The sequence below is a fragment of the Amblyraja radiata genome, chromosome 25 (genome assembly GCF_010909765.2).
Source record: "Amblyraja radiata isolate CabotCenter1 chromosome 25, sAmbRad1.1.pri, whole genome shotgun sequence".
In the NCBI taxonomy this organism is placed as follows: domain Eukaryota; kingdom Metazoa; phylum Chordata; class Chondrichthyes; order Rajiformes; family Rajidae; genus Amblyraja; species Amblyraja radiata.
In genome coordinates, this window is record NC_045980.1 from 29784433 (window position 1) to 29794921 (window position 10489).

A 10489-nucleotide genomic window follows, 5' to 3' on the forward strand; every position below is an offset into this window, starting at 1 on the left:
TCCTGTATCTGTACACTGTTGGATGATGGCTTGATTGTAATCATATATTGGTCGTTTCGCTGATTGGGTAGCACGCAACATGAAGCTTTTCACTGTACCTCGGTGCACTTGACCATTATAATATTAAATTAAACTAAACTAAACCAGGATCTCTAGCGGTGTTGAACTTTCCTCCTTCCTTGATAGAAACATAGAAAATAGGTGCAGGAGGAGGCCATTCAGCCCTTCGAGCCAGCACCATCATTCATTGTGATCATGGCTGATCGTCCCCCATCAATAACCCGTGCCTGCCTTCTCCCCATATCCCTTGACTCCACTAGCCCCTAGAGCTCTATCTAGCTCTCTCTTAAATCCATCCAGTGATTTGGCCTCCATTGCCCTCTGTGACAGGGAATTCCATAAATTCACAACTCTCTGGGAGAAAAAGTTTTTTCTCACCTCAGTCATAAATGACCTCCCCTTTATTCTAAGACTGTGGCCCCTGGTTCTGGACTCACCCAACATAGGGAACATTTTCCCTGCATCTAGCTTGTCCAGTCCATTTATAATTTTATATGTTTCCCCCTCATCCTTCTAAACTCCAGTGAATACAAGCCTAGTCTTTTCAATCTTTCCTCATATGACAGTCCCGCCATCCCAGGGATCAATCTCGTGAACCTACTCTGCACTGCCTCAATCACAAGGATGTCCTTCCTCAAATTAGGAGACCAAAACTGTACACAATACTCCAGATGTGGTCTCACCAGAGCCCTATACAACTGCAGAAGTAATCTTCCTCTTCCAATGATCACGGACTGTAACTTTGCCGAAAGAAAGTAAATCAGTGGAGTGCAGGCCAGTTAAAATACAACTAGGTGACCATTGTACCCATTGACGGTGAACACATTGTAGGTAGCGGAGAGCAGCTGACTGGGGCTGATAAACTGAATCAATATTGAACAGGAGTTGAAAATAAATATTTGAGCAGAAATGGGGAAGGGGGAGGGACTTTTAGGGGAAAAAATTGGTTTCAAAAAGAAAGCATTTGTTATTTTGTGCATTTCCAATATAGACCAAAGTGAAATAAACCCTTTGTTTTTGCACTGTGCTATTAGGTGCAGTTTCAGTGTTTAAGGTATTCGTCTGCACTTTGTACAACAGTTAACATTTGGTCCAAAGTTCAGTGGTTAGAGGAGCGGAGGGATAAATGTGAACCCAGGAAAATGTGCCCAGTTGGAATGTAAACAGATGAACACGGCTACGTTAGGGATGACCAAAGCAGACCACTGTTTTTGTGTAGAAAATAGTGGGGGGTTTTTATTATTTACTTAGTTTGGGAAGAAAGTTCCCATCGTTGGTTGATGGGTCATGTGCGAGAGGTTCAGTGACAGGAGGGGAGACCTGGTTGTGAGGAGTGGTTAAATAAACCTTGGGGGTGAAGAGTAGGGGGCAACGTGAATTAAGTTACAAGTTTTGTGGGGATAGGGGGTTGGGGGGTAGGGGGGTAGGGGGGTAGGGGGGAGGGTGGGAGTGAGAAAGATGGTGACCAAATTAACACCTCTGCAACAGGAGCTGTTGAACGCCCTGGTTGGGTCTGGGATCTCCAAGCAGACCCTGGTTGAAGCTCTCCGTGAACTCGATGCCTACCAACCGGTCAAGGGCGATGAAGGCCAGTGCTCGACCATCAGCATGCTCCCCAACGAGGGCACCAAAGCCGAGCTGCTGCCGGTCTCAGGCAACGGCCAGCACCCGGCCAAGCTCTCCGGCGACGAGAGCTCAGAAGACGGCGACGACGACTACGACACCCCGGCGATACTGAAAGAAGTTGACAACCTCAGCCCCGAAGAAGCGGCCCAGCAAAGATCAATAGTAGAACACCTCCTACAGTAAGGATTCTTCTTCCATTTGCCCTTTCCTTCCTTTTGTACAGAGAGAGAGAAATAAAAAATCTATCTAGTACCATCCAAAGTTAGCCCTGATCTTATGCAGCCCATTCTCTGTAACGCGTGATGAAAAGTTGCCTGTCTGAATCAGGCGTGCCACAGCTAGTTACTAATTATCCAAATGATTGTTATTTCTCTGTTCTTTTGCAAAATATAAACTAAAATAGAATAGCCATCCCTTTTTGGTTACACTTGATCATTAACTACTGATTATACAAGGCGGCCGGAAGCGTGACCGATAGGCAAAGGCTGCTCAGATTAAAAGTTATTTCGTTCCCGGTTATTAATTAATTTTTTGTGTGCAAATTATATCGTTATAGGGTTTGTGTATTTCATTCGCCCGGGCATGTCAAGTACGGTTAATTCTCTCAGTGGCATCGCTCTCTCTGTGTGTGTGTGTGTGTGTTTGGATGTTTGAGGCAGAAACAGGTGTAAGGGAAAAAACAATGTCCTTTCTCGTACTCCAGAATCAAATTATTTGTATTTATAACTGAACTTCGAACAAGACGTGGACTGTTGCTGCTGTTGCTGCCTAACTGGTGCAATTAGTCTTATACATTGCACAACAAAGCAGGTTTATAACGTAAGTCTACCATGTTGCCCAAGATTATCTTCAGAACTGCGAGAAATGTAGCAGTGGAATTATTTATAAACGCAGAATACTACTAGATTAAAACAAAAACAAACTTCAAAGATGTTATTTTAAATGAACATCGGCCTTCATGGTGTTTGTGGATGGTTTAGATATTTATCGAGGCAGTGTTTTACCTTCAGTAAATGCTGCTGCAAGTAACAATTTCTGTTTGGGACATATGCCTGTTTGGGACTCTAGATTCTTGAAATGATAAATTAAAGAATCAATGATAAATTAAATTCACGTGGGGGTGAATAATTAGATTTATAATTTGTTTTGCTGTGAGAATGTATGTTGAAATGGTGTTTGATTTGTAGATATTGATTTTAATGAGGCGGGCAGCAGGAAATAGCCAGCAAACGCAGTGGCAGGCCAGAGTGTTTGCATGAATATAATGCTATTAACATGATCATCCCGGGCTCTCGTTTTAAAGCGGCGAGAGTCGGTCACTTGATCGGTTGAATGGCGGGAGAAGGGAGGTTTTAACGAGTCAAACAGTGGTTCCTATCGCCGAGTTAGTCACAGGCTGAACGCGAAGTAAAGGGTGGAAAAGAGTGCTTGTTTGTTCCACTGCAACTTGGACTTTGCTCCAGGTGTACATGTTATCTGCAGCTCAGCATCAGCGATTCAATAAAAAAAAAAGTAGTTCAGGGTGAACACACGGACTGCCACCTCCATCTGAGTGGCGTAGAAACAAAGAACTACTTATGCTGGCTATGTCCAAAGATGGACACAAAGTGCTGGAGTAAAGAAGTCTGAAGAAGGGGCCCGAGCCGAATCGTCACCCATCCTATTTCTCCAGAGATGCTGCTGCCTGCCAGACCCGCTGAGTTACTCCAGCACTTTGTGTCTATCTTTCATTTGAGTAGCACTGGAAAATAATGTGCCGCTTGCAGCCAGTTAACTTGCAAACCTTAACCCTTTTCCTTTATATAACTGCAAATTTGCAATTCAACCACACAGCAACTATATGTTTAAGAAGGAACTGCAGATGCTGGAAAATCGAAGGTACACTAAAATGCTGGAGAAACTCAGCGGGTGCAGCAGCATCTATGGAGTGAAAGAAATAGGCAACGTTTCGGGCCGAAACGTTGCCTATTTCTTTCGCTCCATAGATGCTGCTGCACCCGCTGAGTTTCTCCAGCATTTTTGGGTACCATCCAGCAACTATACCTGGTATCCCACCTGTTATATTTCTCGCCGTTGACCTTACTACTCTCATTTGATGCAACCGGGGATATAAATGTATAGGGGGGGAACTGCAGGTGCTGGTTTACACTGAAGATAGACACAACATGTTGGAGTAACTCAGCGGGTCAGGCAGCATCTCTTGAGAAAAAGGAATAGGTGACGTTTCGGGCCTGAACAAGGGCCTCGACCCAAAAACATCACCTATTCTTTTTTCTCCAGTGATGCTGCCAGACCCTCTGAGTTACTCCAGCATTTTGTGTCTATTTCCGGGATTTACTCTTCTTCTTCTTCTTCTTCTTCTTCTTGCGTATGGCGTGCACAGCCTAAAGTTGTAGGACAACTTGTTCTATTTGATCTTATTTGATTGTGCACGCCGGGTTGATTGCATTCGTCGAAACAGGGCGGACCACGTGAAGGTTGCAATCTCCCACCCCCCCGGGATTTACAATGTTCGCCTTTCACTCCCGGGGCCTCTCTTTGCATCCATCCCCCTACCCCTGAATAATCTCACTGTGAGGTTGGGCCCAGGAGTACAGAGAGAAGTTGGGCCCAGCACATTAAAACTGCAAAGATGCGAAGCACGCATGGAGTGACAGGCGAAGAGGTAATTGTTCATTTGCAATAAATGTCGCTGTTAAAAGAATCATACAACGGTAAAACAGGCCTTTCTGTCCACAGTGTGCATGTCAACTGTATGTACGCACTATTCCAATCTAATATCTTTCAGTACGCGATCCATAGTCTTCTGCACCTCTGTGAGTTATTTAGTGAATGTTGGTCATAAAATCATGGAACATCAGATATGTCAGATAGAACAGAGAACAGTACAGCACAGGGACAGATCACAATGTCCCTACTGCACATGATGCCAAGATAAACTAAGCTCCTCAGCCTGCACATGATCCATGGCATTAGTTCACAAGTCATAGGAGCAGAGGTAAGGGGGCGCTGTCCTGTGCGTGGCTGCCCTGCCAGCAGTTGTCTGTCTTTTCACCGTTTTATTTTTATTTTTAGTTAGTTAAAGTGTTCTGTTTGGAGGTCTAGACTTTTTTGTGTGGGGGATGGGGGGGAAGGGGAAGGGGGAAACTGCCTTTCAGGGTCCCTACCTGGTCGGAGAGGCAGCTTTTCTCCGGGCTGCAGCTTCGACCCGTCCTCGCGGCCTACCAGCGGGCCTGGAGCGGCGTTTCCTGTCGCGGACCGCCCAGAACCTCGGCTTCGGCGGCGGCACAGCGCTGGAGCGCTATCGTGGAGCGGGCGATGCCTTGCCTGGGTCGCCGCGCTGGAGCTCCGGTGAGCTGAGACCGCCGGGTAAAACATCGCGGAGCTGCGGGACTGTGGAGCGGCCAGCTGCGCCGAACTTTACACCGGGAGCCTGGGATCTCGCGACGAGATCGCCAGTTGTGGAGCTCCATCCGGCACGGCCTTGTCGGCTTCGGAAGCCTCGGCCTCCAGTACGGAGGCGGCCGTTCCAGGGTTCCCAAGCCGCTGTGAGGACTCTCCCAACGCCGGAGCACCACCACCCGGCGAGAACAGCCAGGAACATCGGGCCTCCGTAGAGGCAACTGTGGAGGCCTCAATAGGCCCGATTATGGGTGAACTGGGGTTGGGGACTGGACTTTGAGCCTTCCCTCATGGTGGGAGCCATTGTGGGGGGATGTTCTTTGTGTTTAAGACTCTCATTGGTGTTATGTCTGTATTCTTTTTTTGTGTGCTGCAAAATGGCAAAAAGCATTTCACTTCATTACACCTCGGTGTATGTGAATGTGACTAATAAAAACCTTTGAATACTTTGAAGTCATTCGGGCCCATCATATCCACTCCGCCATTCAATCTTGACTGATCTACCTTTTCCTCTCAACCCCATTCTCCTGCCTTCTCCCCACATTCCTTGACACTAATCAAGAATCTGTCAACCTCTGCCTTAAACATACCCAATGACTAGGCCTCCACAACTGTCTGTGGCAGTGGATTCCACACATTCTTGACTAAAGAAATTTCTCCTCATATCCTTTCAGAAGATGCATCCTTTTGTTTCTGAAGCTATGCCTTCTGGCAGTAGCGGACTGGGTCTAAAACTATTGGTTGCCAGGAGACAAAGGGGGCCCACTTCATCAGGGGCCCACTTGCCATCGGGCAAGCTGACACCTTGGCCAGTCCGCCACTGCCTTCTGGTCCTAGCTAATGGAAACATCTTCTCCGCATCCACTCTATCCAGGCCTTGCACTATTCGGTAAGTTTCAAAGAGATCCCCCTTCTAAACACCAGGCCTAGTTCTCCACCCGAAATGTCAGCTATTCCTAGTCTCCAGACATGCTGCCTGACCCACTGAGTTACTCCAGCACTTTGTGTCTATCTACCTGTCTAAATGTTTCTTAAGCATTGCAATAGTACCTCAATTACATCCTCCGGCAGCTTGTTCCATACACCAACCACCATTTCATGCATAATTTTGTACACCTCTATAAGATCACCCCTCACCCTCCTGCACTCCAAAGACTAGAGTCATAACCTGATTAACCTAAGGAGGTTAGGCTTCCAAAGCTGCCTGTTATGGTTTTGATGGAGTCAGAGAGGCTGAGTAGGATGACCTCAGACTTGCTCTTGTTTAGTTGCAGGAAGTTCTGTGCACCTAGACTGTGGAACAGCATCCCTCTCCTCATCAGAATTGCCCCCTCCATCGACTCCTTTAAGTCGAGGCTCAAAACCTATTTCTACTCCCTAGTGTTTTTGAGGCCCTCTGAACATAGAAAATAGGTGCAGGAGTAGGTCATTCGGCCCTTCGAGCCTGCACTGCCATTCGATATGATCATGGCTGATCATCCAACTCAGTATCCCATCCCTGCCTTCTCTCCATACCCCCTGATCCCTTTAGCCACAAGGGCCACATCTAACTCCCTCTTAAATATAGCCAATGAACTGGCCTCAACTACCTTCTGTGGCAGAGAATTCCACAGATTCACCACTCTCTGTGTAAAAAATGATTTTCTCATCTCGGTCCTAAAAGACTTCCCTCTTATCCTTAAACTGTGACCCCTAGTCCTGGACTTCCCCAACATCGGGAATAATCTTCCTGCATCTAGCCTGTCCAACCCCTTAAGAATTTTGTAAGTTTCTATAAGATCCCCCCTCAATCTTCTGAATTCTAGCGAGTACAAGCCGAGTCTATCCAGTCTTTCTTCATATGAAAGTCAACATGAAATGAAAGTATGTTGTAAACAGTTTATGTATGTACTGTTAGGTCTGTGTAGCACATTAGTACCTGCACTGATGTACAGCTCTTTGATCAACGTGAGTTGTTTTTAAATGTGCTATAGAAATAAAATTGATTGAACCTTTCCATCCACACGGTGGTGCAGCTGGTAGAGCTGCTTCCTCACAGCACCAGAGATCCGAGTTCGATCCTGACCTTGGGTGCTGCCTGCGTGGAGTTTGCACGTTCTGCCTGCGACTACGTGGGTTTCTTCCCACTTCCCGATGTTGCGCAGGTTTGTAGGTTCATTGGCCTTGGTGAATTAAATGGCCCCTAATGTGTAGGGAGTGGATGAGAAAGTGGGATAACATCGAACTTATGTGAGTGGGTGAGGGATGGTCAGCATGGACTCGGTGGGCCAAACGGCCTTTTTCCATGACGTATCTTCAAAAAAAATATTTAATCCGGCAAACCACCCGGCAATTTAGTGTCACGAGGAGAGGATTAATTTTCCAAATGTCACAAAACATGAGGAGCTATTTGCACCTAATGTGAGACTGTGCGATGAAAAATGTCAGCGAAGAATTCATCTCTGGGCGATTTTATGTGCAAGTCAAGTATTTAAACAACATTTCCTTATCAATGAAATATTGCAGCTGCACTTTCAACAGCTTGACAGCGAGATTGAAGTGTGGATCGGCAGGAATAATGAAGTTTGCAACAGCCGAGCTGCTTCCCACACATGTATTTACTAGCGATCGGCTCTCTGGGAGATAACCCTTGCTGTAACATTGTGTGACAAGTGTGGGCGCCCACATAACCCACCCAAGCGCCATGATTCATTCAAAAGGCTGCCTTGGATTTATAGAGAGCTTTTCAATGGTCTATAATTCACAACGGATTTTAAAAAGTAACTGTGCTACAGGTATTGTTATAAAGTAGGAAAAATAGTAGCCAGTGTTCCAAATGTCAAAATATAATGACTAGATGATTTCTTACAGGTCACATTGGTTGAGGTGTAAATACTGACCGGAAACTCCTTCTCCTTAAAATCAGTGTTATGGGACTTTTGATATCCCTCCTCCACAAAGCAAAGCAAGTCCCGTTAAAAAGCCGTGTCGGTACATATCAAAGTTAGACGCAAAGTGCTGGAGTTACTCAGTGGGTCAGGCAGCATCTCTGGAGAAAAAGGATGCATGATGTTTCCGGTCGGGTCTGAAGAAGGGTCCCGACTCGAAACATCTCCCATTCCTTTTTCTCCAGAGACGCTGCCTGACCCGCTGAGTTACTCCAGCACTTTGTGTCTATGTCATTCATAAGCCGTCAGGATGTTTTCGCTACAGGGCTGGATCGTCACCCCACGCTTTTGTTTTCTAATTCCTCAGTTGGAAGCATCACTAAAGCACATAAGAATTGAAGAGTTTTTGCCTCTATATTTGTTTACAATCTCCTTTAGGGCATATATGCAAAAGTCAGTGCCATGTTTAGCTTTAAACCCAAACTGGTTATCTGTGGAGTTAACAAACTCATTTACTCTATTCAGCAGAACTCTTTCTAAGACGTTTGACAATATGCTGGATAAAGCTATGGGCCTGTAATTATTTAGGCTGCCTACTTTACCAGCTTTGTCCTTAATGACCGGCACTATCAGAACAGACAACATTGAGTCTGGTAACAAGTCATGAATCATAAAGCCAGTAAAACAAATAGCAAGGAGAGGAGCTATCCTCATACTCGCATACTTAAAATGTTCAGCAGAAATATGATCCAAGCCACTTGCATTGTTGTCAGACAGCTTGTTCATGGCATGATACACCTCATGTGACATAATCACCATTGAGTCATTACTCTCATTATTGTCCACCCTATACAAATCATCTTGGACACAGTTGAATAAAGTATTATAATGTTGTCGCCATAACTCCGCGATATTAGCTGTTCCGGAGATTCCATCTACAGTGCATGGTAGAGATGTTTTGCAGTTGTTGAGAACTCTCACTTCTTTCCAAAAATCAGTAGCATTGTTACTTAGCAGCTTCTTAGCCATGGAATCAGCCCTCATAGCTTGCTTGTTTTTACAGATGAAGCGAACAGCTTACTTATACCTTGCATTAGTGAGCTTCTTGTACTCAAACACAGGCCCCTGTCTGGGTCTACCTGCCATAGCTCATGATTTAGTGGCTTCACGGGCTTCAACGTGATACTCAGCTACATACTTATTCCAGCCGGGCCTGATGTTATGTGTCTTATTTTTATGCTTGCAGTAGGGCTTACTGCCTACATATAAAGCGCTTACTATATCATTATACATGGAGCAGATATCTCTCCTGTACTTCATGTCCTTACAATTAACATTACTACACATTATTACATCTTTAGGTAGATGAATATTGCTTAAGGATTTATCTGTATGGGCATAATAGACTAGGATGCCTTCCTTTGTAAGCGTTGACCAGTCCAGTTTTTCTGTGTTAAAGCTATTTCTGTCTCTGGATACCACAGGTATGTGTTCAACATTTATTGTTATAGCAACAGGTATATGATCAGTCATTGCTGCCCCGTACAGAATGCTCATACACCCCAATGAGGCATGTACATCAGCTGTACTAATACATTGGTCCAGCCATGATGTGGTGTGCCAGGCCTCACTAATATAAGTATAACTATCTGTAGGTAAAAGCACTTTGCTTGACAATATTAAATTATTATCTTGACAGAACTGAGCCATATGATTGGCAAATAATGAGTTCCTATCTGAGATATCTGCATTCATATCCCCAATGACATATACACTACAATAATTATTGTTTTGAATAAAGGAATGGATGAAAGCAAGCCTATTTAAATATTCATCCTCATTCTGATAGCATTCATAGGGTGTATATACATTCAGGATAACTAATTCCTTGTCGTTGTGAGCAAAGTGTATTGCAATCGACCAGTCAGCATCAAGCCCAACCACATTGATTGATGAATATGAACATTGACTTCTCCAATTTCAGGTAGTCCTTTGCTTTCTCCCTCCTTCCCCTCCCCTTCCCAGCTCTCCCACAAGCCCACTGTCTCCGCCTCTTCCTTTCTGTTTCCTGCACCCCCCCGCCCCCCCCTCCCCGCCCCGACATCAGTCTGAAGAAGGGTCTTGACCTGAAACGTCACTTATTCCTTCTCTCCATAGATGCTGCCTCACCCGCTGAGTTTCTCCAGCACTTTTGTCTCCCTTCACGTGTTTCCAGTATTTTCAGTCGTATATCTTCAGCGATACTTGTTGATCACAGATATCCAACTGCGAGTCCTTAGGTTATAATGGAACACAGATTGCATCGACAGAATGCCTTACACGACCGAGGACCCTCATGGCCAATGGAACACTTGCCAGAACAATTGCTCTTCTTTGAAAACGAACTGCGGGATCTTTGTGTGTAACTGAGCATTGGTTTAATATCTCACCTGATGGACACCACACATTAAATGCTGGTGTCACCTTAGATTTTGTACTCCCATCCCTAGAGTGGGATTTGCCGTCCCCAAGTAAATTAGGAAGAACGACACAAC

General features: G+C 45.2%; 1 protein-coding gene across 1 annotated transcript in view; it reads left to right on the top strand.

Annotated features, from left to right (window-relative positions):
• Window positions 1-1513: 1513 nt before the first annotated feature.
• The window catches only part of hnf1a (HNF1 homeobox A), a 115800-nt gene continuing 106824 nt past the window's right edge, over window positions 1514-10489 (top strand). The window contains exon 1 of the mRNA XM_033043676.1: window positions 1514-1865. Coding sequence (XP_032899567.1) covers window positions 1519-1865 — 347 coding nt within the window. The 5' untranslated portion in view covers window positions 1514-1518. The remainder of the gene's footprint in view (window positions 1866-10489) is intronic.